The sequence below is a fragment of the Apiospora hydei genome, assembly GCF_038363865.1.
Source record: "Apiospora hydei strain CBS 114990 chromosome Unknown utg000008l_segment0_segment0, whole genome shotgun sequence".
NCBI lineage: Eukaryota > Fungi > Ascomycota > Sordariomycetes > Amphisphaeriales > Apiosporaceae > Apiospora > Apiospora hydei.
This window is the reverse complement of record NW_027117367.1, coordinates 1,769,547-1,794,440: the sequence shown is the minus strand read 5'-3', so window position 1 is coordinate 1,794,440 and position 24,894 is coordinate 1,769,547. Positions and strand designations below refer to the sequence as shown.

The window sequence follows — 24,894 nt, the reverse complement described above, 5'->3', positions numbered from 1 at the left end:
TTTTCGAGCTCTCATGGCTTCCTCTTGAGATCGAGAAGGACGGTGAGGGGGTCCGCCACGTGGTGGTGGTGGACCACGGCCGCGCGGGGCTTGGTTCTCGCCTCTGGGAGGACCTCCAGGCGGCGGTTTGTTCATGGGGCGAAGCGGTGCCTTCTGTGCACCCCTTTCCTCGAGCGTCAGGTTGTCCTAATCAGATAGGTCAGCGACAGTTGCTACCGTCGAGAGCGCAAACTGGTGGCAGCGGTAGCAGCACGCCGGGAAGCATCATTTGGAAGACGGGGGCGGCAAGGCGAACGAGGCCATCTGGTATGCACTTACAAACAACTCTTCGGCCGAAGGTGACTTTCCATCCTTAGACGCCATGCTGTCAGGCGACTTTACTCGATCAATGGGAAATGATGTGGTGATGGTGTTGTTTGAATTTGGGTCGAGGAAGGGATTTCTCGAAACTGGTCGAGGAGGAGGAGTAGGGTCGTCAAATGGTGAACGTGGTGGAGGCGGAGAGAAGCTGTTGGGACCGTTGGGTGAAGGAGCGCCTCTGCGAAAGGGGTTGTTTGACGAGAGATTGAGCGTTAATCCAGGGGATCGCCCAGCAGAGGAAGTGGGCTGGCCTATTGCAGGAAGCGATTAGGACAATGGTTAGCGACTTCTTTTATCAGTGCACGCAGGGGGAATGTCAAAGGCAAAGGCATCCTGAAACACCAAGCTGCTCAATCGAGACAGGAGACTGGCCAGCTTAAGTGGACCGCCGCCAATGCCCAGCCTGCGAAAAGCGTGCTGATGCGTGGCAGTGTGTATCTGGTCTCCACTGGAACCAAGGCAGCCCGGGTATCAGGATATCGAATAATAATAAAAGGGGACGCCTGGGAGACGGGCGATCGATCTGGTCTGATCCGCTTGGAAACAAAGCTGGGGGAGGACAAGAAAAGGGAACCCAGGTGCCACCGCGTCAAGGGAATTGGGAATGGAAATGCAGTCGTCCTTACCTGATTGATCGGCAAACATGTTTGGCGAAGGGGGAGAGCAAACGGTACAGATGCTCCGGTGGCCGGTATATATGTGTGTCTATCAATTCGACCGTCCAGGAATGAATGGATGGAGTTGGTGGTGCGTGTGGTGGTGGGAGTGGTGTGGGTGGTCAGGATGCGATGCGTATAACGTTGCTGTGCTAATCCAACCCACAGTACTACAGTACAGTGGTATTTGCGCACGCGGGTTCCGAAGGTTAAAATCCACCGTCTGACCCCAGCCAGTCGTCGTCGAGAAGGTGTCAGGGTTGTCAAACTCCAAGACGCTCGTTCGAACTGTGATGAGACGTTCGGGAGGTGCGCCAATCCTGAGGGAGGGTATAATGTAGATCGTCGAGGGAGCGAGGGGTGAAAGGTGGGAGGGCAGGAAATAGATTGACAGGGAATTTTCCTCCGTTCAGCAATGGGCTATGACGTGGGTAGCCGTATTGACTGCGTCGTTGTGTAGCTGTGTCGCGGGAATGCGGCTACCTGCGTCAATAAATGCTAAGTGTTACGCCGGGGCGGCCAAGCAGGTGACAAGGCGTTGGTGAGCGAACGGGTGGGTTAGATACTGTCCTGTAGAATCAGATAGGTGAGGTGGGATCCGGGATCTCGACGTCGAAAGAGACTTTGGGTCGTTGGAAAACCAGACCAGACGATTCTCCTTCGCGAGCGTCGCTTGTTGTCTGGTGCACTGCTTGGTTGGGGGACTCCTGAATTTGAGTTTACCCGCTTCCCAACGGGTTAGGTATTGGTCGTCGGAAATGCAAGGGGCTACGGCGGCGGCTTCTTGGTGGTTCGCAGGCGGCTCTTCTCTCCTTCGTTCTCTCTTGCCTTGGCCTGTTGCTGTTCCGTTCCCCTCTCTTTGGGCTCTCTCTCACTCACTCACACTCTCTCCAGAGTTAGTAGGCTCGCTTTGTCTTGGTTGGACGCTGGACCGGGGCAGGATGGATGCCCCCGGGAGGTGTAGTTTGGCGATGTCCAGTCCAGTCCAGATGCGGGTGTTGCTAATGGAGTATCTAATGGGAGAAAACCTGGCCGGGAAATGTGGGAGATTGTATTTTAATCAGAATTGAGAATTGAGAATTTCCCCCTGGGCTAGAGCCAACGGCTTTTGTTATGACTCTCAGGAAGGCCCCTTTGGCTAATAACGCTGGTAATCTGATCTTGGGCTTATTTAGGTTAGGTGGGCGGTCTCGGGAGCGATCAATGGACTCTCGCCGGCTTCTGGTAAATGCTAGGTGGTTGAGAAGCGGGGACCGGGCCAGCTCGAGAAATAAAAATTGGGGACCTCGAATGGATTGGACGGCGCTCTTGGCAGCACAAGGGTCGAAAGACACATGGGCTGGGGGGAATTGCGCGGCCAGGATGCGGTCTTTAAGAGCTGTCGGGCGACAACAAGCGAGCGAGAGTGGGTGCGTTCTGGGTTCTGGATGCTGGACGGACGGTGGCGATGGTGGTCAATTCGATGCAAGCTGAGTGAGAGTGCGAAAGCGAGCAGCAGAAGCTCGAGGTCAGCGGCGGTTGCGTAAGGTCAGTCGCAAGGGCGAGCGGATGCACCGGTTGAGGAGGGAAGGAGAGTAGGCGAGAGCTCGGGAGGAACCATCGGACTGGGGAGGAAATCGAGCATTGATGGCCGCGGGCGGTTCCTCAGCGAGAGACAGCCTAGACTTACTTGCTCGCTCGCTCGCTCAAGACCGCATCGCCTGATACAAGCTTGAATGGAACAGAGGCGGAAAGCAGGCGATCTTGCCCTTGCAACGAACCCTGTTCGGCTTGATGGTCCCTGATTTAGCTAATAACCTACCTGCTTAAGCCAGTTGGTTGGGCTCGGTAAGGATCCCGTGGGTCATTTCTACATACGCTGCATAGGTAGTCAGGTGCACTGCATTTACCGCATTTCTTAGAGGAAGGCCTATCTTTTGCTTTCGAGGCTGGCGGCAGGCGCAGGCACAGCAATCACAAAAACGCCCAAAGTCTTACCTCGAGACCTCGACCGACCACTAATCAGGGAGAGGTGAAGAGAGAACTTTGAGAAGTGCTGCAATTAGCCCGCCATCAGAGCGTCCGGGGAACGTCCTGATGAACTAACACTACCTACTTTAGGTAGGGCTCGGGCGGAAAGACAGACGAACTGTCGCGGCAAACAAGTCGCAAAGGGCCATCTCAGTTGAATTACACTCATTTTAGCAAAGACCAGTCAGGACTCTATCTGAGCCCATCCACAGGCTCCTCCCGCAAATAAGGGTAACGGAAGGATGGAATCGACCTCGGTCGCGTTTGCAGAGTAGTGGGCTCTCTCATCACCCTCGTGGCTCGTCGTGCTCGCCTATTTCGACAAGCGGATCCCGAGAGTACTATCAGTCTACTAGGTAGCCGACTAGACACTCACGAGTCACTTGACAGGTAGCATGTATAATGTGTTGGAGCGTGTTTGGCTAGAGAAAGCAATCATGTTTTGTTCTAGTTATTGTCGAAACCTCTTGATGTAGGCGGCGCACCGAGCTGCCAGACTGCCAGTGCTGGAAATCAAACGGATTGGACGTTTGCCAAGGCGCGGCTCAGGTGTAGTAGTGTGAGACTCGGACAGCTCTATTTTAGCATGGAAAACACATGAGACGAACGAACTTGCCTGCTCACATCGCTGCTCACTGGTCTGGTACTGGTATGCGGTATGCCGTAAATGCTAGTCTAATCGGTAATGAGTTGATAATTAGGTACGTGGTGAGTCCTCCTTACCTCGTTGCGCTGTGTCGTGTCGTGTGTAGCTGCTTCGGCAATTCTTAGGTCGTATTGCATGCATACATCGTAGTCGAGGCTAGGATCACCTGATAACACGAATGGATTTATTGACAGGCCCATCCCGTCTGACAGGATCCCCTGACCATGCAGCCAACACTGGGCCGGGAAGAAAAAGCTGGGAAACAGCATTGGGCTTTGGATTCGGCACGGGTTGATTTCCATTTTGCCGCTCTTCTTGGGAATTGTTAGAGTGTTTATGCATTCATGCCCACTCATTACTCGCTGCTCATTGCTTGTTGCATGTGATTAGGTAAACTTGGATCTTACTGCCCCCCAGGCCTGTCGACGGGCGGCGACAGCGCCCATCACTGCATCTCGATCTTGTTGATTGATCAGCCTAGACAGCCTCCCGCAAGATCTCATGTAGCCATCTTGGTCGCAGGCCACACCCTCTGAAGCCCGAGGCCACTGCTAATCCAATTGAGCCCTGGAAACCCTTCACCCCGGCTTCCGGTGGGGGCCTGGGAGGGGTCCTGCCCGACGGGGTGGCAGTATTTTGGTCTGGATTAAGACCCCTTTCGATTAGCTGGGCTGTATCCATTCTTTTTCTTCTTCGAAGTTGCAGTGCCATTTTCACCGCTGTCAGGAGAGCTTGCTGGATGGTTCGCTTCGCTTCGTTCCGTCGGCCGCCTTCTTTGTCTGTCTCGCTCTTCATTATCGCGGCAGTCGCGCAGGTCGGTTCGGTGCAACCGAACCCCCAAGCTTTGGGCACCAGGATGCTGGCAGGATGCAGGATGCATGATACAGGATGCAGCTTCTTTCCCGGGTTTTCCTACCAGGCGCATTTCAGCCAAATACTCTAGCGTAAAAAAAGCACCTGCTATGTTACCTGCTTCAACGTATACTTACATTGGATGTAATATTGGAAGTGGCGCCTTCCAGAATATCTCCTCCTTCTACCCGATCACAGTATCTACCAAGACTCGTACTGTATAAGAGGAAAATTGCATGGAGGCGAAAAAAGATCGCAAGGAGAAGAAGACCCTGAAATCCACAAGTGGGAATGGCATCTCCCTCCTTTTCCCCTTCTGCTTTTACTCCTAGCAAAGTGCCACTAGGTTAGGTTATTACTTTGCCGTATACCCCACAGTCGCCATGTAAGTATACATGTATGTAGATGTAGGCAATGTGCATTCTGTGGGGTAGAATTCACCGCCCGTGACATGGCATGCAAGCTGCAGCAGGGGTTATTGCCTCTTTCTCCCATCTTGCTTCTTTGGGCCAAAGTCCGTGATGGTTCTAATGAGGCTAAAAGGCATGCACTTCTTGATCACGTTGTGCGGGATTATTTTCCCCTAGCATGACAGATGCAAGGGCGAGATCTACCTTGACGGGATAATATCCCCGAGATGGGCTACATTTGAATTGCTACCTGCTGGCAATACTCCTCACGCCCGGTCATATGCATGCAAGACAGCTACGGTACAGCGTATACGATGCCAATCTTGGCTTGCTTGCTTGTTATCACCAGGGTAGCTGCAATGGCGTCGACAAGCCGGTTCCTAACACTGGTTCAGCAGTGCCAATGTCACCTATCGCACGTTAGCTTGGCTCAATACAGCATGGTCGCATATGTCATGTTCCTCGCCGCCATGGCTCAACATACCTGGTCCACGAGGAGCCCAGTATTCCCCGGACTTGCTCATGTCGAGCTTCTCGGCCCATTCCACTAGGCTCTTCGCAGCCTCATCGGGGAGCACAGCTGCACGGCGGGAAAACGGTTAGCTCAGGCACGCCACACACAGCACAGCTCTATTTGTTGGTAGAGAAGCATTACCTCCGCCATCGTCCCAGAACTTGTCGAACCCAACCCCTTTGGTCATCTCGGTGCGCATGAACCCCGGGTGTATGATGCTGACGATGACCTCCTTGTCCTTGAGATCGAGGCTAAGGAGCTTGCCAACCATGTTCAGGGCGCTCTTGCTGGCGTGGTGGGCATAGTTGCCGCCGCCCTCAGACTCGTGGCGCAGTGTGATGCTGCCGGACTCGCTCGAGACTAGTAGCACCTTGGTGCCCTTCCCCAGAAGCTTGGCGTGTGCCAGCCGGTGCACGATGAATACGGGGGCGATGGAGCTCGTCGTGTACATGGTCACTTCCTCCTGCCAGTCGGGGCCCTTGTCGGCAGAGAAGTCCTCGGTTGTGAAGCGGCCAGCTGTGATAATCTAGGGACCCAAGTATAAGCAGAGCGCGCCTGTTGAACCAAGTTGATACAGTGTGTACAAACCACTAAGTCGAGGGGCTGCTGGCCTCGGAGCTGTCCTGTAAGTTTATCTCCAACATCCGGCTTGAGGAGATCGATGTTCGACAACCACTTGACACTGTCTGGGAAGCCTTCCGGGCCTGAGCCAGACCTAGTCGTGGCGTATACTGTTGTCGATGGCCGAGAAGCGTACTGCTTCGCCAGGGAAGCACCCAAGCCCTTTTCATTGTTAGAAGTCAGTGCAACCTTAGATAGAGCCTTAGGAACTCTCGCTGTTGGCTTACACGCGTGGCGCCAACAATCAGTACGGGAGCCATGGTATATGGTGTTCACGTGGGTTCAAGTTTTGCAGATGTTCTTTCTCAAGAGATTACAAGTTGAAGTTAGGTAGGTATGTAGTAGATGTTTGGAAGCAGGCCAACGTTGGTGTTGATGTCGAGTTTCGTCTGCATGTGGCGACGTCAGTGGAGGTGGGGCAGCTGCCGTGCCTGCAATGGCAGCGGGCAAGCACGCAATCTACCTATGTTTAAGGCAAACTGATCCTCCAGACATTGCCCAATACCTACCGAAGTACATCATGTGTGTCATGTACATACCTGTCTCTACATGAAAGGCAATTCGGCATGCCAATTAGAACCTTGAGAGGAGGACGGCAGACGCTTTGATGGGAGAAACGGAGCGTTTTCCCCAAACTTCACTCAAGGCTTCCAGTGCCGCCCATTCCGAACTATCCGCAATCATCATCCATCCGATGCTTGTGTTCAAATCCAAAAGCATACGACAATGTAGAAAGCAGACAATACATCAGCCCTGATAGCTTTTAACAGATTCCGCATCCTACATGATTCCTTCGGATTTTGTCTGTCGCCATTCTGTCTCGGAGGGTGATGAGTCGCTTGGGCCCTACCATCTTGGCGAGCTGTCAGCACGATGGGGGCAAATTTCGAACAAGACTACAAGCAAGTAGATGGCAAATGAAATCAATTAACTCTATCTTCATGTCTGTTTGCCGATTCCCACCAAGGGGAGACACCAGCAAGCCGAGCTAAGAGCTCAAGCTCGCCTCAGGTCTGCGTGTTTCTATGCAGTGAAGAAATCAACGCGATCATAGCCTCCGTATCGTACAGATCTTTCTCATCTCTGTCTTAGCCTCGTATCTTCAACAGGGTGTGTCCTCCTAGTCTGCCGTGCAATCGCAGGTGTCGCGGCAGTGGCCAGGGTCGTAGCTGCAGTCGACGTGGCCATCCGTGGTGCAGCTGCAGTACGTGTTGCGGATGCCGCTGTCACACTGGAGCTTGAAAGGGAGGATGTTGCCCAGGTGGTGGCGCTCGATGTAGTGGATGTCGAGCTAGACGAAGTCGACGTCGCAGTCGTCGGGATAGTGACAAAGGTCGTGGGATCAGACTGGTGCTTCTCCATCTTGGGGGAGGGGGTTCATGATGAGGGCCATCAGCAGCTGGCTCAGACGGCAGAGGCACAAAGGTGGTTGGAATGGAAGGCAAGTCCAGAGTCCATGTTGTCGGCTCGAGAGTGATTGTCTGCCAGGGGAGCGTGATAGTGAACCCGGAGAAGGTGATCGGCTTCCCTGCCTCAGATGACCCCGTGTGCTTCGGAGCCGCGGTTGAGTGCTTGGTTGACTCCGGGCACCGCGAAAAGCTGGTGGTCGGATGAACTATGGGCACTGGCATAAGCCCGCCTTTGTTTGTGGGTTGGTCTCCGTTGTCCGAAACTGTTCCCTCGGGAATATTGGGACCATCTGTGCTCAACGTGATGGCAGTGATGGTAGAGTACGTGTGAGAGGAGTGGCTAGTAGCTGAGGGCATGGGGGAACCGTGTGTACTCGTGCTATACCCATGGTAGGAGGTGACAGAGCCTCCAGTAGGTATAGGGCGCGTCTGCGTGCCATTGAAACTCCATGAACTTGTCAGGTGGAGATGAGACATTGGAAGATGCGAGGTATGACGGAAAGGTACGTGGGGTTCCGTTGCTGTATGGTCGGATACAGTCGTCTTCCCGCTGGAGGTAGGTGTGGAAGCTGAGAGGCCGGCGACAGTAGTTGTGGAGGTGACAATGACAGTAGTATCGTTTTCTCCGTAGCGGTAGCTACCCTGTGCCTGAACGGCAAGCAGGAAAGCCGAAATGATTATGGCAAAGAGCTATTAGGTGGGTTAGTGCTTTATAATAGTGTAAGATTCTTTTTAATGCTAACCTTCATCTTGGCTATGAGAAGGTACTATACGACGTTGGGCGGGGACCGAGCGACAATAAATCGGAGGCTGGTGACGTTTGTCGAGTGGTGCGGATGCCACACGATGGCGAACGGATTCCGAACGAGGATAAGCGGATACCACTTGACGACGGTCGAGTCCCGAACGAAACTAAATGGACGCAGAACGACGACGACCGAGTTCCGAGCGAAAAGTGCCGGGTTTACGCTGGTAGGAAGCTTGCGACGATTGAGGCTACCGACGCGACAAAGAGAGTGCGACGACGACGAGAGGGATAGCCGGTGTGGCCTGGAGTCGGGATGCGGGAAGGCTGTGAGGGTTAGTTAATAATGGAGGTTTGGAAGGAAAGGAAAAAGAGGTCGAGTCCTGGGAGGGGAAAGGGAGCTTTATATCTAGATCCAGGAATGGGGAAGACCAGTCCCTGACCTTGAATGCAGGAAGGCGCTGCTGTGTGACTCCTATTGAAGTTGTCGGTATTCAATGCTGAGTGTGAATATATGGGCAGATAGGTCCTCTAGTGACGGGATCTTTATCCACTCTGACATGGGCGAAAGTGAATGCATGTGCCTTCTGTGTAAGGGGTTCAGGGGTATAACCAATACTGATTGCAAAAGACGCAAATTCCTTCACTAGACCACACTAATTGCGTAATAGTCGCAAGAAACATCTCAAAGATTGTAACCTCTTTAACCAATATAAGCCATACCAAACGATTGTGAGCTGTAGCATATGAAGTTTCGACTAAATCACCATGCTTGTGGTTAATGCATATTGCACATAGTGTTTGACTCTGTCACGATATGGGCAGCCCAAAAACGTAGGACGTCAAACTACTTCTGACATGCAGAGTGTCACAAGGCATTACAGAGACGAATACATAGCGAGATGGCCCTTTAGAGCAGTGCTAGAACTGAGGGCCCCAAGAGATAACCAATATGGGGAATTTTTGTGTCCAGCAATGACATGTAGTTGCCTTTCCTCGAGGGTGTATGGGTGTGGGTTACTTGCAATCGCTGCACTCACCCAAAACTTCAGCGGCAGCGCTTACGTAGTTGTGACCTACGGCAGGAGCACGGCTTGTTAGGAAGTACAATAGGATGACACGTAATGGGGTTTCCAGATCAAGGCAGTTGTTTGGGGGTAGTAGGCATGATGGATGTCAAGGAGCAACAGGTCCCAACAGGACTTGCAGCATCCAGTGTTCATGTTGCTCTAAGCTGGATATGTCGGGGTTCTCTGCTATCTTTATATATATATGTAACAATCCAACCCATAGAATAGCAGAATAAACTTGCCAAACCCTGACAATGCCAGCCCAACGCCACGTCGGAACAGTACATGGATTGTACAACGCACAAAATCGCTAATTAAGCGATAGTGTAAGTCGATTCCTACTCTACCCCTCTCCCTCTCTCATCCCCGGGCAGCATCAGTCAGTTGCAAAAACTCCTCTATCGTCTCGACAGACCTGATGATCCTGGCCCTCCGCTTCCACCGGGTCCTGCCTTCTTCCTAAGACTGGCCGAGCTTCCCCACTGACCCGCCGATTTCCGCAACCGATTGCCCAGGCTGATTCTAGCAGCGCTCAGCGTCGGCTGGCTGTCGACGTTCAGCAACGGCTTGCCCTGGCCGTCCGCCGCCGGGAGCTGCGACCCGCTTGCGACACTCTCCCAGTCATTCTTGTCGATGGAATTTGCCCGTCTGTGGCGACCTCCTTCCCCTGCGGCAGTGGCTGTAGCGGCATTGTTATCTAAATCCTCGGAAGGTTTACGGAGCTTGCCTTGGCGTAGCGCGCCCATCATGGCAGCCCATCGCTCAACCTGACCGTTGCAAGCTTCTTCGGCACAGTTGCACTCGTCGCCAGCGGGGCACTCCGTCTCGCCCATAGAATGCCACTCTGCCAGGCAAGCTTCGTGGAGGGCACAGCCGCAGCCGAGACAAGGCACGTACTGAGCATCCAACGGAGCAAGACAATACACGCAGAAAAGCCGCGTTTGTATGCGCTTGCAGCGCTCACAGGTGCCCACTGCGCCACCTGGGGCTGCTACTCCGTAGGTGGGACCTATGGGATCTAGTTGCGTCTCATGGATTCGACAGTATCCAACGACATCAAGACCGCGTCCGGAAGATAATACTCCTTGTAGCTGCTCTTTCTTTGCCAGCACGATAGGTGAGGCAGTTCCTTGATGCACCAGGGTAATATGGCTCGTGCTATCGGGACTGTGGTAGGCGCTTCGGAAGCTTTCCTGCCCAAAACTATCAAAGTGCGACGTTGGGGGATCTTCTTTCAACACATTGAATTTCATGATCTCAAGCCGTGCCAATGGGTGGTTCCACATGTGCAGCATCTCTGCATATGCATATCGGTATGTAGAATATGCCGTCTCTCGACTTGGTTCTAGTAGCGGTGTTGTCATCCATCCGTCGTCATCGAAGATTGACTGATCTTCTATCTCAACAGAGATGCTATTGATCACAGAAAGCTGTATTTCATCTTTCCGTTGCTCATCATCGGAGTACGAGTTTCGCGCTGTTGATGTAGGTTCAGATGTTGGCCCAAGGATCATCGATCCACCCCAGGTCACATTGGGGGTGAGGTTGGCTAGGATTGCCTCGCCTGGGCTCGGCCGTTTCTTGGTAGGAGGAGAGGACGATACAGCATTTGTAAAGGGCCGTGGAAAACTAGCAGCGAATCCCGTGCTCAAGGCAGTATTGCCGCGTCGGAATAGCCGGGGGTCTGGCGAAGTTGAGAGACTTTGAGTGACGTCGGCATCTGACATGCTATCGCGAGGTGTAGTTTTCGGTGGTGGTGGTGTGCCCCCAGACGGATAGGAGTTTGACCCCGGGTCGCCTAGCCAATAGCCTTCCTCAGACCCATAAGAGCCAGGGATGTGAACCGGCGTGTGTACTGTTCCAGGAGTTGACACGGCCGAGTTGACGTGGCTTTTGTAGTTGGAACTGGTGTGCCACAGCGACGCATCGGTGGGGAAATAGTCCAGCGAGAACGACGGTGCTTTCATCCCAAGAGGTGTCTCAGGCTGCGTCATGTGAGATTCTGCGTATGCGACGCCATCTTCGGTAGAGGCTTCGCTGAAGACGCAAGAGAGCATTGCCAACATTTGTACGTCAGCTGCTTGCTCAAAATAGTCGAACAAGTCAGCGATAAACTCCTTGGCGAGTGGGTGCAAGCCCCATTTCACTTTGCCTGCTAATTGGTTTTCCGGATTGCCTGGTATTGTCTTGCCGTCCCTTACATGGTTGATGACATTCTTTGCCACGACAAGGACTAAGCTATTCCGTGGCGTCTGTTCAAGCAACTCGAGTGGGATGTCCCTTCGAAGCAGCAGCGCAGCGTATCTCCAAACCTGGACGAGGTCATATCGACCGTACTTGAGAGCCACATCTGCATTGTGCTCACAGACCTCGGGCCCGTCGCCAAAGATGCAATACTCTTGCGCTAGTTCTTGTTTCGATGGCAGGAGGTCCGACATGTCGTGAAGTGATACGACATTCTTGGGTTTTGTGGAACGGCGCCTGCTCGTGCCAGTCCCGGTCCCGGTTTCTACCCCTGTCCCTCCACCACTGGAGCGCATTGAGTAGCTACCACTGAATGTCTTCCTGAGGCGTCTTCCAGGCGTGTACCACATGCTAACCTTGTGCATATATGTTTCCTCCGGAGTCGCTCGAGCTTGATGAGTCGTCGGCTTCCTCGGAGTCGGAATGGTCCCCAGCCATCGAAGATTCATCCAACAAATGCCTCTGCCGTGGAGGTGGCGTTTCCTGCTGTAATCTTCCGAACCCTGCGAACGTCGGCTCACCCTTGGGACGTTCCTTAAATATGTCGGTGGGAGTAAACAGCAAAGCTTTGGCCTTTTCTTCTTTTGAAGGGAAGAAACAGACAAGTCTCCCGTCATTGGACCATCGTCCGCCGCAAAGCCGGGGTATAGGGGGAAGCGTCGGTCGATTGATGGGTGCAAGTGTTGCATCAAGCTCTACGCTCGCGGTCAGCTCCTGGGACATACTCGCTGACCCCCAGCGGGTATCTCGTCCGCTTCGTCTTCGCTTGAGCTTTCATCTGCGAGAGGATCAAGCTCGTCATCAAAGTCTTTAACATTCTTGAAGAAGTTGGTGCTGCTCGAGAGATCAGTTTCGCCAAGAAGATAGGTGAAAGCAACCTCCAAGCAGTTTTGTTTCTTCTTCGCAAAGCGATAGGCAACCTGGTTCACCTCTTGATCGATTTTCTTGTACGTTTGCTCTGACATTAGAGCGGACTTCTCGATCAAGAACTTGGGTGCCCTGGTCTTGGGGTAGCTACTTGGCACATCAACTCTGACTTTGATGTAGATGGTTTCACCATCCGTACCCCAGGGGCCCTTCAACGAAGCATCAAGAAGGAGGCCTGTCAAGTCTATCTTGTCCCACTGCACATTTGGCAACTGCTGGCTGATTCTGACAATCTCCTCTTGTAAAGGTTCTGGCTCTTCCCAATGTCCATGAAAACCAGAACCAAACATGGTGGAATCCTTTGATTCCTTCCTCTGAGGCACTTCCCTTGTCGAGCTCTTCTTTCTACTCATAGTAATACCCTTCATCCAGCCGAGTTGATCAAGGCTCCGGTTGGCTGCCTTTCCCACGGATGTCTTTGCCTTCATCGAAGGGCCTCTCCACGATGGCAGAGATCCGGACCGAGACTGTTGTTGAGTTTGCATTCCCATAGTCAATGCGCTCCGCCTATACTGCGCTCCGCCGCTACCGGGACGTGGATCACTCATGGTCGCCGACCTTCTCTCGCGCCTCGCATTATCATCAACGGATCGGAATGTCTTGTAAGTGGCTCCTTTTCGGGTGAGGATGAGCTTTTTGACCGCGGCTCCTCCCTTGACGTGGCCGACACTTTCGAGTACGCCGGGGTCAACTCTGTTCAGATGTAGCTCGTTATCTTCGCCCCACGACACAAGCTGGAATTCACGATTATCGATGCCATCATCCGTGATGTTCCCTCGGCCTCTCCACAAGAACTCTTTCGCCTTTTGACTCCCATGCCCGGCAAAAATGGTCACAGGATCGGCATGGTGGTCGCGCGGCTCGTCTTCACCCCTACGGGTATTGTACAGATATAGATTCCCTGGGTCGCTCTGTGGCATAGCTAGCAAACCCGAGCCGAAAGGGGTGTGCCGTGCCCTCCACACAGGGAAATCCGTCCGGATGATTCGCTCAGGTTCATCCGACACACCATAGTCCCAAAACTTGATAGACCTGTCCAATGAACATGTGACTAGGGCAGTAGACCGGGTACGATTCCAGTCGAGGCCGTAGATCTTGGAAGTATGCGCGTTTATTGACTTCAGAGGCTCAGAGGGCTTCCTCTCGTCCCAGATATGAAGCCACCGATCATGGGACGAAGCCAGGATGAATGGGTCCTGGCGATTGTATTTGACCTGCGTGGCACCAGCGAACCAATCACAGTATGTTTGGACAGGCTGCCGCGGCCTCCGCAGATCCCAACCGTGAACATAGCCATCTACAGCACATGTCGCAAGGATATCTGGATGATGGGCGGAGAAGTTAATGTCGGTGATGGCTCTGCTATGGCCTTGAAGAGAGTGCTCAATAGCACCATTGGCAGACGCTTCCCTCAAGTTGAGGTTCCAAATCAAACATCGGTGGTTTGCTGTTGATGCGACCCAGTAGTCACGGGCTGCAAAGGGCGACCATTGGACATCTACCACCAGCCAGGGCAGACCATGACTGCTCAACCTGCGAGGACCACTGTAAGGAGAGTCCAAATCGATGATGGCAAGACCTTCCGGTCTATTCGATTAAGAATGTCAGCTACCTATATACGAAAATAGCAGATCAAGGCATGTATGCACTTACGAGGCAAGTGCAATATCGCGACCCGAGGGGGATATGGTGGCCGAGCCTACCAGGCCCTCCACACGAATCGTTACATCGGCATCAAAGGTCTCGCTGTCAGCTGCGGATTTGATTGTCTTGCCCTTTTCGAAGGGTCCAGAAGCGACGGCATGGCGAGCGCTGTTTAACAGGCCCTTCCCTTAGAGCTTAGCTGGCCTTGCATCAGGCTGGCAAGGCTGTAGGTATATCGACGTCGAATGTGGTGTAGCTTTCAGCTCCGACTCATGATTGGCGCGTGTTTTGCTCATAGGGACCCTCTCAAGTTCTGCATGACTTAGGATAGAAGGTGTGTAGCATCACCATGCAAGATCCATATGATGATGCCAGAATGGTCAACAGATTCTGGTGTGTGTTCTGCAATGGCGCCGATTATTCATTTGATGAAGTTATTACTAGTTGATGATGATTGACATCGAATGAGCGTCTCTCTTCATGTCCAAGCTCCCCGAGATGCATCATTGCATATGCGTGCATAAGTACTGCCAAGATATTGCATATCTGGCTATGCACTTCCAGCTACGATCCTAGTCAGGCCCGCCACCCAAACGAGGGGCAACCTTGAGTAATGAATCTCTTATCATCAAGTGCCTCTTCCATAACTATTGGGTAGGCAGGCCAGTGTGTACTGCACATGCTTGATCATTCAGTGTTTGATACCCGTGTTAGATAGGCAGAGAATCCAAACCTCGTTTTATACATTTTCTGGCAGCGGCCGACTATTGAAACAGACTGCATTTGAATAAAAGTACTTGGAGAACCTCGGACTCTGACTCTTATCAAGTACATTGCTTGCTTGCTGCCGTCTGTTCAGCCGCCTGTGATACCTGTTGCATAAAAGACTCCCCACCGACCCAGCTTCACCTCCAGCCCACTTCCAGACGCCCGCCAACAATCAGAAGCAGAGCCGCCTCTCTCTTTGACCCCACGATTCCGGTTCCCGGCCCTAGCCAATCCAGCTTCTTAGACACCTTCTTTGCTTCTAACCCATAAGCTCGGCGATCGTAGGAGAGTCATACTCAACTTTCCTTTCTAGTCAAACCCGTTCCCACTCATTACCATTCCTGCCTGCTTCTTGTTCCGAAACCGAGCCCCCAGAAACCGTCTGCAAAATGGCGCTCCCCAAGCGCATTGTGAAGGAGACGGAGCGCCTGATGTCGGAGCCGTAAGTCGCACACGATCTTCTCACCTCGAACGACCTCGCTTTCCCTTCACTTTCCACAACCAACCTGTGATAGAAGATGATTAACTAACAATGATGCCTTTGTCAACAGTGTGCCCGGCATTAGTGCTGTACCGCACGAGGACAACCTGCGATACTTCGACGTCGAGATCCACGGACCGTCAGGATCGCCATACGAGGGTGAGCCTCCCGATAACCTTCGCCTCCGTGCTGCGAACTATATGCATACTCCTTTCCGTCGCCGACAAGCAACTGCATATATCTAACTGACCATAAACGGCTAGGTGGTGTCTTCAAGCTCGAACTGTTCTTGACGGACGATTACCCTATGGTGCCCCCGAAGATCCGCTTCCTCACCAAGATCTATCACCCCAACGTCGATAAGCTGGGTCGCATTTGCCTCGATGTTCTTAAGAGTGAGTCGTTGCGTGCGCACCTTGATGAAGAGAGTCATATCACCCTGTATACTGACATTCCTTGTTTCCACCCCGACAACAGACAACTGGTCGCCTGCCCTGCAAATCCGAACCATTCTTCTCTCGATCCAAGCCCTCCTGGGTGCCCCCAACCCCGACGACCCCCTGGCCGCCGATGTCGCCAAGGACTGGAAGGAGGACGAGAACCGCGCGATTGCGACAGCCAAGGAGTGGACCAGCAAATACGCCGTGCCTGAGAGCAAGTAGACGGCGGGAGGGACTAGCATTACACTCATTCACTGCCCACTTGTGAATCAAGACGGAAAGAGAGAAAGCAAAGAACTAGAAGCATGTTATGAAGAAACGAGAATCAGTATACCGGGCCACCTTTCAGCAAGCACTTCGCCCTAGGACAGCATTCCTCGAGCGCAGCAGCAGCAGACATAACACACCATCTATCTACCTGATGGCATAGAGGTTAGGTTACGAAAGACGAGCAGCAACGCGAAACACCCTGAAATTTTTATTTTGGAACGAATTGAAACGAAATGACAGGTTAGGCTGGAGACGGGCGCGAGTTGGGTTCTTCTTTATCTTGGTGCGGCGGATGCGCAGGCGTTTACAACTAGACAATGGGTCATGTACGTCTCCTCTTCAGGTTTCCAGACAGCCTAGCTCGGTATGGCACGGCAGTTGTGCTTGCCGCTGTGCACTATATAGCAGAGGCGCAGCTAAAGTTGCACAGCATCTCTTTTGAAATATGTGCTCGTGGGTGATTCGACATGCTCTTCTCATCAAAATTCCACTTGATGTTTGTGGAATGATGCGAGCCCGCTTCCTCCAAGAGAACCCAGCCAGCATATGTACAGTCCCAACTACAGTATAGATACTTATACATCTACGTCTCGCCGAAGACAAAGACCCCCTTGCCTTTCCTGAATCCCTGAAGCGTTCCCTGCACAGCATCGCGCAGCGTGGCCTCCTCGGTATCCCAAGCCCAATCAACGCCAACGACGGGTGTGTCCCGGAACTTGCCCTCGCGGATGAGGCCGAGGATCTCGTTGACCGTCTGCTTCTTGCCCGCGGCGTCTCCGTCCGCCCACCGGCTTAGCCAGAACCCAACGAACCGGATATCCTTGAAGATCAACAGACCCGTCGGCAAGGCGACCGGCTGCCGCGACATGCCGCCGTACGTGACCATAGTCCCGCCCACGCCCAGCGTCTTGGCCATGGCCTGCGCCGACTTGCCGCCGACGCAGTTCATGCCCAGCCTGATGGAGTCGCCGCCGCTGCCGCCCAGCCACTGCTTCAGCTGGTCCTTGAACTCGCGGCTCTGGAACTCCTCGTCCGTCACGACGTGCGTCGCGCCCAGCTCCTGAGCTCCGTCTTGAGCTGCTCGGTCGCCTCCGGCGTGTCGCGCGCCCGCACCACGTTGATGCTGCGGTATCCCCAGAGCTTGGCGAGCTGGATCGCCGCCCGACCCACGCCGCTGTTGGCGCCGTTCTGGACGAACCAGTCGCCCTCGCGCAGGGCGGGCTGGGCGTAGTCCCGCAGCATGCGGTATGCCGAGCAGGGGTTCACGGCCACGGTGCCGGCCTGGGTGGGCGTGAGCCCCTCCTTGTCCACAGGTAGCACTCCATCGATGGGCGCCACGGCGTGCGTGCGCCAGGTGCCGAACCCGGTTTTTGCGGGGATGACCCAGTCGCCCTTCTTCAGGTTGCCCGCGGCAGACACCACCTCGAAGACGCCCTCATTGCCGGGGATCACCGACGGCTCCGTTGTGCCGATCAGCGGCGAGAAGCTCGGTTTCACGCCGTATGTGCCTTGGATCGTGTTTACATCGGCTGGGTTGATCGGGGCGGCGAGGGCGCGGAGGAGGACCGAGGAGGAGGGGAGGCTCGGGGAGATGGAGTGCGTGTGTAACCTGGAGGAAGCAAAAGTCTTATTAGCAGGCAAGGCACCGAATATAAAGCTGGTTCTTCCAGTGTTTAGTGCTTACTTGAGTACATCACTGGGCTCTCCGAACTTGGTGAAGACCAATGACTTGGCCTGTGTATAGCTGTACGGTCCTGACTTATGCCGCACTTGTCCCAGCGTGGTGGTTGCCGCCAGTTTCGATGTCGAGGGCCGAGCCAGGCATCTCGGGAGGGCTGCGACGGTTCGCGCCGCCTGCGGTCGCATTGTCACCATTCTCGAAATTTGTGGTGCTTGTGGTCTCTTTGATATCGTAGCTCGTCAATTCGCTTCCAAGCACAGGCAATTGGAATATAGTGTCTTAATTGGGGATGTAGTCGTGAAGTCTTTAGCTGTTTTGGTGGTTGCTGTTGAAGAGCTGGACAGCTGCCCATGGACGACTGGAGCTTTTGGGGAGCTCTTTCGGCTGTAGGGGCTCGGCAATGACGTTAATCTTTCCTAACCGTCCAGCCGTCCCATTCCCCCACTGCCCGCAAACACCCCAAAGCGCTCGCTCCGAAACACCGGGCGAATAGACGGATCCCTCCTCTACCGGCGCTCTTGCCCATTGGTTCGACTCTCAATTAGAAGACGTATAAACCACTTACTAAGCTCACGAGTGTAGCAACATGAATGATCAATAGCAATTACCGGCCAGCGAATTATGCCATAATCCAGCTGATGCCAATTCGCCTATTGGACATATCCGAGCGTCGTTTCATGACCAAGACAGGTGTATCTACAAACGCTAGGTAGGTAGCAATGGACCTCTCTTTCTCTACAGTGCCATTGCAGGTGCAATGACGGCATCGGCATACACTGGCGCCACCGGCCCGGCGCGAATGCGACAAGCTCCGGATGCCAAAGTCAAAAGCGCCTCACTTTAATACACTTGAAAACTGGTCAATGTCCCGGCTGCGCTTTGAGTTCTGAAATGTTCAAGACAATGATGTAAGAGCAGGTGCCATGTTCATGATAAGAGAAATTGACAAGTCAAGTGCTCCCCCTCGCACTTGAGGAATGCGGCCCGCACTTACACGGTTCAACCAGGCATCCTCTCCAGACCAGTAATGAGTATAGATTAATAATAACATTTGCCCTGTCGCTCTCATGGCCCATGAAAACGTAGCATTGGGCGCCGACGATCCAGGCTCAACCAGCACAATCTGCCTCCTCCTACCCCTCCAGGTCCCGAGACGAAGCTGGGAAAAAGTTCATATCCAAGAAGGGAGGTTTGCATATGGCACCCACCCCTCCCCATTCGCAACCGGGGACGGGCCGTATGGCCATGGTAGATGATAAACAACGAGTGGTACATGATCCGTAAGTGAGCGGCCGCCTTCTTCAAGATGGTATTGTGGTACAGTATATGCAAAATAACGAAGGGGAATAATAGTCCAACCAATAAAACAACCAACCAAAGGAAAATGACGCTGTATGTCAATGAATGAGCTCGCTCCGAGCCGGGTATCTCTCGTCTTCACTTCCTAGGTTCCAATTGAACCTCACGCCAACCGCCTCCTCCCGTAAGCACAGGGATGTTCTCGGCTTGAAACAACATGCCGTTATTACGCCAGCCGAGAGTCTAGGCGACTTCAGGGCGATGTGTTTGCGCCAGCTCGGCAATTAAAATAGCGTCCTTCGAGCAAACTATTTGATCTCACTGAAGAGGTCATCGCCCATGGACGTGTCGATCTTCGTCTGCAATGCGCTCAACTCGGGTATCTTGGGAGGGGCGGACCTGACGGCTTCTGCGGCGCCTCATCAAAGAGCGGTGGTGCGGGTGGTTGTAGAGTATGTTGTTCGACTACGGAATTGTTGTTGGATCGTAGACGCCTGAACCAACCGCTGCTCCTCTTCGATTTCCTCTCTTCCGCCACGACACTGGCCGTGCGACTGGGCGGCCTCGACTGGTCGCCGGCGATTGACGCATGGTCGTCATAAACGTTGTGCAACAAATTCTTGCTGAGCAAGCGCCTGAGACTGCCCCGCGACGACAGGGTAGGGGACGCAGGAACGTCATCCGCCGGGCGCTTCACACCGCCGGTTATTGTCGTCGTGTGGACGGCTTCTGGAGGCGGCGAAATATTCGTTTTGACGACAGGGCCATTCGCGGCCCCGTTAGGCTCCTTCTTCTCACCACCGACATCTGCTGGTGTAGGGGTCTTGGGCGGCGTCGGAACCTCCTGTACTGGGGATGGAATAGGCGGTGGGATGTTGGTACCGTCCGTCAGAGACCCAAAATGGAAATCCAATGCCGGCAATTGAAAGCGCTTGGTGCCTACCGGCTTTGCGGTAGTTGTGGAGGCGGGCATGGCGGGCGATTGGTAGTGGAGAGACCAAGATCAAGATGTATGCTTGGGTTCAGAGGTGACGAGTTCAAGTCGCCGTACTGTGGTGGAATGGCAGATATCTATGTACTGCAATCGGTGACTGATGATGTATTGGGCCAAAACCAGTCAAGGGACCACAGAACAATCTTGCCACTAGAGAGAGATATTCCTGAGGGGCGCACGTCGAAGCGAGCCACCCGGTACGGTCCGTGGCGGTTTTTTTGGGCGTCGAACGTTGTCAGTTCACAAGGGCCTCTTTTCAACGGCGCGTTCAGCAGGGGGGAGGGAGACAGCGACACAGAACTAGTAGATGGGCTCAACGCAAATTGTTGCACAGAAGAAGAAACAATCACACACGCGAGCCCTCAAGGAACACAGAAAGTGAGCGACGAAGGCAGCCGGAAGGGTCTAGGGAACAACCTAAGAGAATGAAAGGGTGGCGCGCAGGCTTCGGATGTTGTCTTCTCCCAATACGATTTGGAGTGGAGAGAAGAGGGACGACAAGACGAGGTGCAGTGCTGAAGAGGAGCGAGAAGAGCCAGGGGTAAGGATGCTCGGAACTACCATTGGTGGCTGAGGTACCATGGTCTGCGTTGGTAGCAGGTAGCAGGTATTGGCATCATCCATCGTGGGCTGCTTTGCTGCAAGTCGCGGGGGGGTAGTATGTCACCTTGGACAGATGATACATAGTTTCCCATATAGATACATCTGGTACACACGTAATAAAGGGTCCCCTGTTTGTTGTGTAATTTGGACCAAATCAGGCCTTCGGGTTTGTTTGTATACCACAGATTGCCTACCTATATCCAATGCGAGGGCTGATGGTGATGCGCCAGCGTACCGAAGTTGAAGGCGTTCGTCAGGATGGAAACATTCGAACCGTAAAAGTACCTACCTTGGCCGGAGGGAGAAGTACCTACCTACCTACTTTTTCCCATCTCTGTCGATTAATTCCGTGTCGAAATAAATTGAATTCGGTTCTGGTTGACTGCGCATGTCTCCCCTTTTTTGCCAAGGCCCCTGTGGTTGCAATAGGCAAGGCGTGGGGGAGCTAGAGAGCGAGCAAGCGGAAAGTGGAGACTTGGAGACTGGAGACTGGAGAAGACGGAAAGGCTGGCGTCTGACCAAAAACCCCAATTGGGAAAGAAGGCTAAGATCATTGATTCATTTGGCAGAAGGTACCAGCACCTGCAACCTGCGCCCCTACGCCCCTACGCCAACAACCCGTTCCAGGCGTTCGATATTGTCTCTGATCAACTGAACCACGGGAGCTCGTGCTGGCCGAGCACAAGAAAAAGCAAGGGCGGGCAGCGCACACTGCATTTGCATTGCATATGTGGTTCCTGTCTCTCTTGACACGGCCCCCAGGTGGGTGAAAGACAGACCACGATTTCCAGATTGTCCAACCTGGGCCAAAGAATGCATTGGTCGTTATGTCAGCTTGGATTTGACGTTACGAGCCGATTGTCTTGATGCTGTTGAAAAGTACAGTAGCCCGAAACCCGTCAAGGTGGGAGGGAGGTGGAAGAGCGCGCGACATCGTACCCGCCTGATCTCCGGCCCTAAATCATCAGATGACAGCAGCAGGCCTCAACCTTGCTGTTTGCGAGCTGCAATTACGGGTCCTCTACATGCCTACCTGATTTGTGGAAAGCCGTTTATCATCCCGCTGTTGGAGTACATCAATTGATGTATTGATGTATGTAAACAAAACTTTCACTCTCTATTTGCAACCAAGACGGTGGGTGAGACTCAGTCAGTGTTTCGTTTCTTAGGTATGTCTTGCAGACGTCCACCTTAGATTTGGAGCCCCTTCTGTCAATACCGTGCTACCCGACTGAAGGATAGACCATTCCATGGCCATTGCTGCCCTATATTTTTAGACAGGCAGCGGCTGAGTAAATACGGGATTGTCTACTAATCGTATTTATCCACACTCCAGACACCTGGAGTCATCGAATGCCGTATCTACCGACTTCAGATATCATTGATAATGACATATCGATAGAGGGTGTCATCACGATGGCGGATCATATATCTTGCAGATGATCGTGCAGCAGAGGTAGCATGGATCACCACTGCAGTTTGCCATTTCTCTGTCTGCCATGACCTGGCCCGCCCCATTGCTTGCTTTCGCTTGCTTGTTTGCCTACACTGGAGTCCGTCCCATCGCTTTCTCATGTATGACATGCGAAAAATTGTTAACTACCACCCAAGCGAATCGGCTCTGATCCGCCAGCCATGGCGCCTTCTGGCAAACCTGCCATCGAAAAGCGGGACGCTATATCTCTCCGTGCAGGCTTCAACCTTGCATAGCTCACTTATCCTTCAAACTAGGTTGGCGCCGACTTACTCAAGCACGAGCCCAAGCACGAAATGCCGTGCAAGCCTCCCGTATCCTTCTCTTTTTTGTTGATAACCTACTGGTACTACCTACTTGTGTGTGCGAAATATCCAGATTCGGCCAACAGGCCTGGGTTTAGAATGAAACCATCAGATTTAGGTCCGCTACTATATCTGTAGTAGTAAAGTGCATCCCGGTGTTTATCTGCCTAGCGTCGAGGGCAACCTCAGGGAACTGCATAATAATACTGAGATGATTGCGGGATTATTACATGAGATATTATAGCAATTCGAAGTAACTATAACGTCGGCCATAAGTCCGATGCCTCCTTTTATCAATTTCCAATGATGGGTTCATGTTGCAATGCTGCCACATTATGATGCATGTTTAGGTACGGAGTATTTCCGGTAAGTAATGACTCGACGCTTCCCGGATGTGTCCCGCCACCCCCGGCCATCTTCTATAGAAGGCCGTTTCTGTCCGACCTCCCCCGGACTACTCGTGACCACACTGGGATCAACCCTTACGGCGCCACTGGTGGCATCCCGCCAGAGGACAGAAGAGCAATGAGAGTACAACAATGGAAACCAAAGTCATCTATTCGAACTACACAATACAATTCTATCCTGGCTAGAAACCATACTCGAATTTCACAAAAGCACAACTCCTTTCTATCACCACCCAACACTCAAACTCCAATACAACTGCCCAAACAGCCAGTTCTGCCCTAGGGAGTTGTCAACCAGTAGGTGCTGCACAGTATCTGTTCGGCCCACAAAGAAAACATGATCATAAGAAGCGCGAAGACTACCAACTACATCACCGTGAATCCGACCAAGGGGCTGCAACTCCCGACTCCCAATACTAACAAAAGATCATTCAAGAACCAACCTGTCATTCCTGTTTCAATCCCTTCTCCTTGATCTTCTGCTCCAGGACGTCTATTTTCGAAATCTTCTTGATGACGCCGTCCAGAGTGCCGACAGGCAGCAGCGACGCCAGCCGCACCTCGCTTGCGTGCCGGCCCCGCCACACCCAGTGTGCCGGGTTTGGGCGGCTGAGGTCCTTGACAACCGAGTCAGCCCACACACTCGACTCGGTGCCGTTCGCCGCCGTATCCTCGCCGGCCATGGCCGTCTCTACGGCCTCCTTGGCCACGTTGTACAGCGAGTCTGGCGGCAGCGTCGCGGTGGGCGCGTTGTCGAAAAAGGTCGACTTGACGCCGCCGGTCAGCATGTTGACCACCCGAATCCCAAACGGCGCGAGCTCGAGCCGGAGCCCCTCGGTGAAGCTGGCGGCGGCGGCCTTGGACGCGTTGTACACGCCCTGGAACGGGACGGACCCGGCCGTCTGCGACGCGGCCGACGTGTGGTTCACGAGCATGCCGCCCGTCGGAGATTGGGACTTCATCAGGAGCGGCATGTAGGCCCGCGTCACCGCGAGCATGGAGAAGACGTTGAGATCGAACAGGTTCCGCGCCTTGTCGAGGTCGATGTCCAGCAGCGGCAGCGAGTAGGCGGCGCCCGCATTGTTCACGAGGGCGTCCAGCGAGCCGCCCGTCAATTTCTCTACGGCGGCGACGCTCGCCGTGATGGACTCCTGGGAGGAGATGTCCAGTTGCACCGTGGTGATGCCGGCATCGGTCGCCTGCTTCAGTTTTGCGGGATTGCGGGCAGATGCGAACACACGCCACTTGCCGGTTTTGTGAAAGGCGAGAGCGAGAGCTGCGCCCAAGCTGTGGTCGGAGCAGCCCGTGATAAGGACTGTTCGTTGAGGCGCCATTGTCAGTAGCGAGATGAACCGGTTGGTGGTGAGGTAGTTGTTGCTGGTTAGGTGATTAGGTTACCGCGTTCTTCACTCTTTAGGCGGAGGCCGAACTTTTTAAAAGGAAGTTTGCATATTGTAACTGTCTCGAGGTGTTTCTCGGGATATACAGCTTATGGCTGGGGCTAGGCCAGCCAGAGACGTTGATTCGGGAGTGACTGTTGCCCCGCAGGAGCAGAGAAGTGCCCGAGGAGGGAACATTGCCTAGCGACGGGAACTAAATCAGGAATGCAGATGTAAGTGCAGGGGCTCTTTCCTTCCGCTCCTGCTTACGTGCTTACGCATGGTGGCTACACCAGTGTCGGCCCGTAGATGTGATTGGCTCATCCTTTGGCACTCTGCAGCGATCAGATTGATCGAACATGACTGCCACACGAACGGGGACATTTTGCTTTTGTACAAGGGACCGGGCTAAATAACTGCCCGCCTCCGGGCCAACAGACAGCCCGATTGGAGGTAAAACAAGCTCGTTCCCGGATGTCTTGGGCAAATACCACACTTCGCCGTTCCGGGGCAAACTTCGAGATGGAAGGAGTCTGCGGCTGAGTCCAAGTCCTGAGGTCCTTGGCATAATGATTCCCTTCATCTGACCGATTCTAAAGGCTGAGTGAGGCCAAACGAAGGGTTCTAGGAGAAAAGATAGTACTGCAGTGACGAATAATAGAATCCTACATGTACGTGGCTCATC

The 24,894-nt window shown here is 53.4% G+C and overlaps 8 protein-coding genes across 8 annotated transcripts; 1 reads left to right on the top strand and 7 right to left on the bottom strand.

The window, feature by feature from the left end:
* Positions 1 to 5,276: 5,276 nt before the first annotated feature.
* Positions 5,277 to 6,329, bottom strand: PG997_011138 (oxidoreductase; the record flags this gene model as incomplete). The annotated part of the gene is made up of 5 exons (XM_066815453.1): positions 5,277 to 5,344; positions 5,419 to 5,514; positions 5,590 to 5,974; positions 6,037 to 6,231; positions 6,297 to 6,329. 5 exons carry the CDS (start codon positions 6,327 to 6,329, stop codon positions 5,277 to 5,279), a joined length of 777 nt encoding a protein of 258 aa, XP_066664743.1.
* Positions 6,330 to 7,295: 966 nt separating this feature from the next.
* PG997_011137 (uncharacterized protein) lies at positions 7,296 to 8,227 on the bottom strand (the record flags this gene model as incomplete). The annotated part of the gene is made up of 2 exons (XM_066815452.1): positions 7,296 to 8,168; positions 8,222 to 8,227. The coding sequence occupies 2 exons, from the start codon at positions 8,225 to 8,227 to the stop codon at positions 7,296 to 7,298; spliced, it is 879 nt and encodes a 292-aa protein (XP_066664742.1).
* A 1,464-nt stretch (positions 8,228 to 9,691) lies between these two features.
* On the bottom strand, positions 9,692 to 11,731 carry PG997_011136 (uncharacterized protein; the record flags this gene model as incomplete). Its single annotated transcript, XM_066815451.1, has 1 exon — positions 9,692 to 11,731. One exon carries the CDS (start codon positions 11,729 to 11,731, stop codon positions 9,692 to 9,694), a length of 2,040 nt encoding a protein of 679 aa, XP_066664741.1.
* A 513-nt stretch (positions 11,732 to 12,244) lies between these two features.
* Positions 12,245 to 13,384, bottom strand: PG997_011135 (WD repeat-containing protein; the record flags this gene model as incomplete). Its single annotated transcript, XM_066815450.1, has 1 exon — positions 12,245 to 13,384. The coding sequence occupies one exon, from the start codon at positions 13,382 to 13,384 to the stop codon at positions 12,245 to 12,247; it is 1,140 nt and encodes a 379-aa protein (XP_066664740.1).
* A 1,881-nt stretch (positions 13,385 to 15,265) lies between these two features.
* PG997_011134 (uncharacterized protein) lies at positions 15,266 to 16,019 on the top strand (the record flags this gene model as incomplete). Its single annotated transcript, XM_066815449.1, has 4 exons — positions 15,266 to 15,318; positions 15,428 to 15,573; positions 15,621 to 15,752; positions 15,835 to 16,019. The coding sequence occupies 4 exons, from the start codon at positions 15,266 to 15,268 to the stop codon at positions 16,017 to 16,019; spliced, it is 516 nt and encodes a 171-aa protein (XP_066664739.1).
* A 631-nt stretch (positions 16,020 to 16,650) lies between these two features.
* On the bottom strand, positions 16,651 to 17,933 carry PG997_011133 (trans-2-enoyl- reductase protein; the record flags this gene model as incomplete). The annotated part of the gene is made up of 3 exons (XM_066815448.1): positions 16,651 to 17,124; positions 17,181 to 17,676; positions 17,752 to 17,933. 3 exons carry the CDS (start codon positions 17,931 to 17,933, stop codon positions 16,651 to 16,653), a joined length of 1,152 nt encoding a protein of 383 aa, XP_066664738.1.
* Positions 17,934 to 19,417: 1,484 nt separating this feature from the next.
* PG997_011132 (uncharacterized protein) lies at positions 19,418 to 20,020 on the bottom strand (the record flags this gene model as incomplete). Its single annotated transcript, XM_066815447.1, has 1 exon — positions 19,418 to 20,020. One exon carries the CDS (start codon positions 20,018 to 20,020, stop codon positions 19,418 to 19,420), a length of 603 nt encoding a protein of 200 aa, XP_066664737.1.
* A 3,256-nt stretch (positions 20,021 to 23,276) lies between these two features.
* PG997_011131 (IBR finger domain protein) lies at positions 23,277 to 24,164 on the bottom strand (the record flags this gene model as incomplete). The annotated part of the gene is made up of 1 exon (XM_066815446.1): positions 23,277 to 24,164. The coding sequence occupies one exon, from the start codon at positions 24,162 to 24,164 to the stop codon at positions 23,277 to 23,279; it is 888 nt and encodes a 295-aa protein (XP_066664736.1).
* Between the last annotated feature and the right edge of the window lie 730 nt (positions 24,165 to 24,894).